The sequence below is a fragment of the Eimeria tenella genome, genomic scaffold, assembly GCF_000499545.2.
Source record: "Eimeria tenella Houghton genomic scaffold, Eth_scaff2255, whole genome shotgun sequence".
In the NCBI taxonomy this organism is placed as follows: Eukaryota; Apicomplexa; class Conoidasida; order Eucoccidiorida; family Eimeriidae; genus Eimeria; species Eimeria tenella.
Genome location: NW_013542111.1, coordinates 758 through 976, shown reverse-complemented (window position 1 = coordinate 976; position 219 = coordinate 758). Strand labels below are relative to the sequence as shown.

General features: G+C 34.7%; 1 protein-coding gene across 1 annotated transcript in view; it reads left to right on the top strand.

Annotated features, from left to right (window-relative positions):
- Positions 1-62, top strand: part of ETH_00042755 (uncharacterized protein) — a gene marked incomplete at both ends in the record, with an annotated part of 1,319 nt that extends 1,257 nt beyond the window's left edge. The window contains one exon of the mRNA XM_013374743.1: positions 4-62. Coding sequence (XP_013230197.1) covers positions 4-62 — 59 coding nt within the window. The remainder of the gene's footprint in view (positions 1-3) is intronic.
- Between the last annotated feature and the right edge of the window lie 157 nt (positions 63-219).

Here is a 219-nt window from a genome sequence, read left to right as displayed (position 1 = left end):
CGGCAGAAGCAGCAGCAGCAGCAGCAGCGGGTGGAACGGGAGCTGGAGGGATAAGGAGATGATGCTGGAGAACCGGCAAGAAATCTTTTTTATTTTTATTTAACTATTTAATTTAATTTAATCTAATTTAATCTAATTTTTTAATTCTTTTTCTTTTTTATGTTTTAAAGTCAATTTCCTTTTATTTACACGAAATTCTTTGCTGCTGCTGTGCTGGTT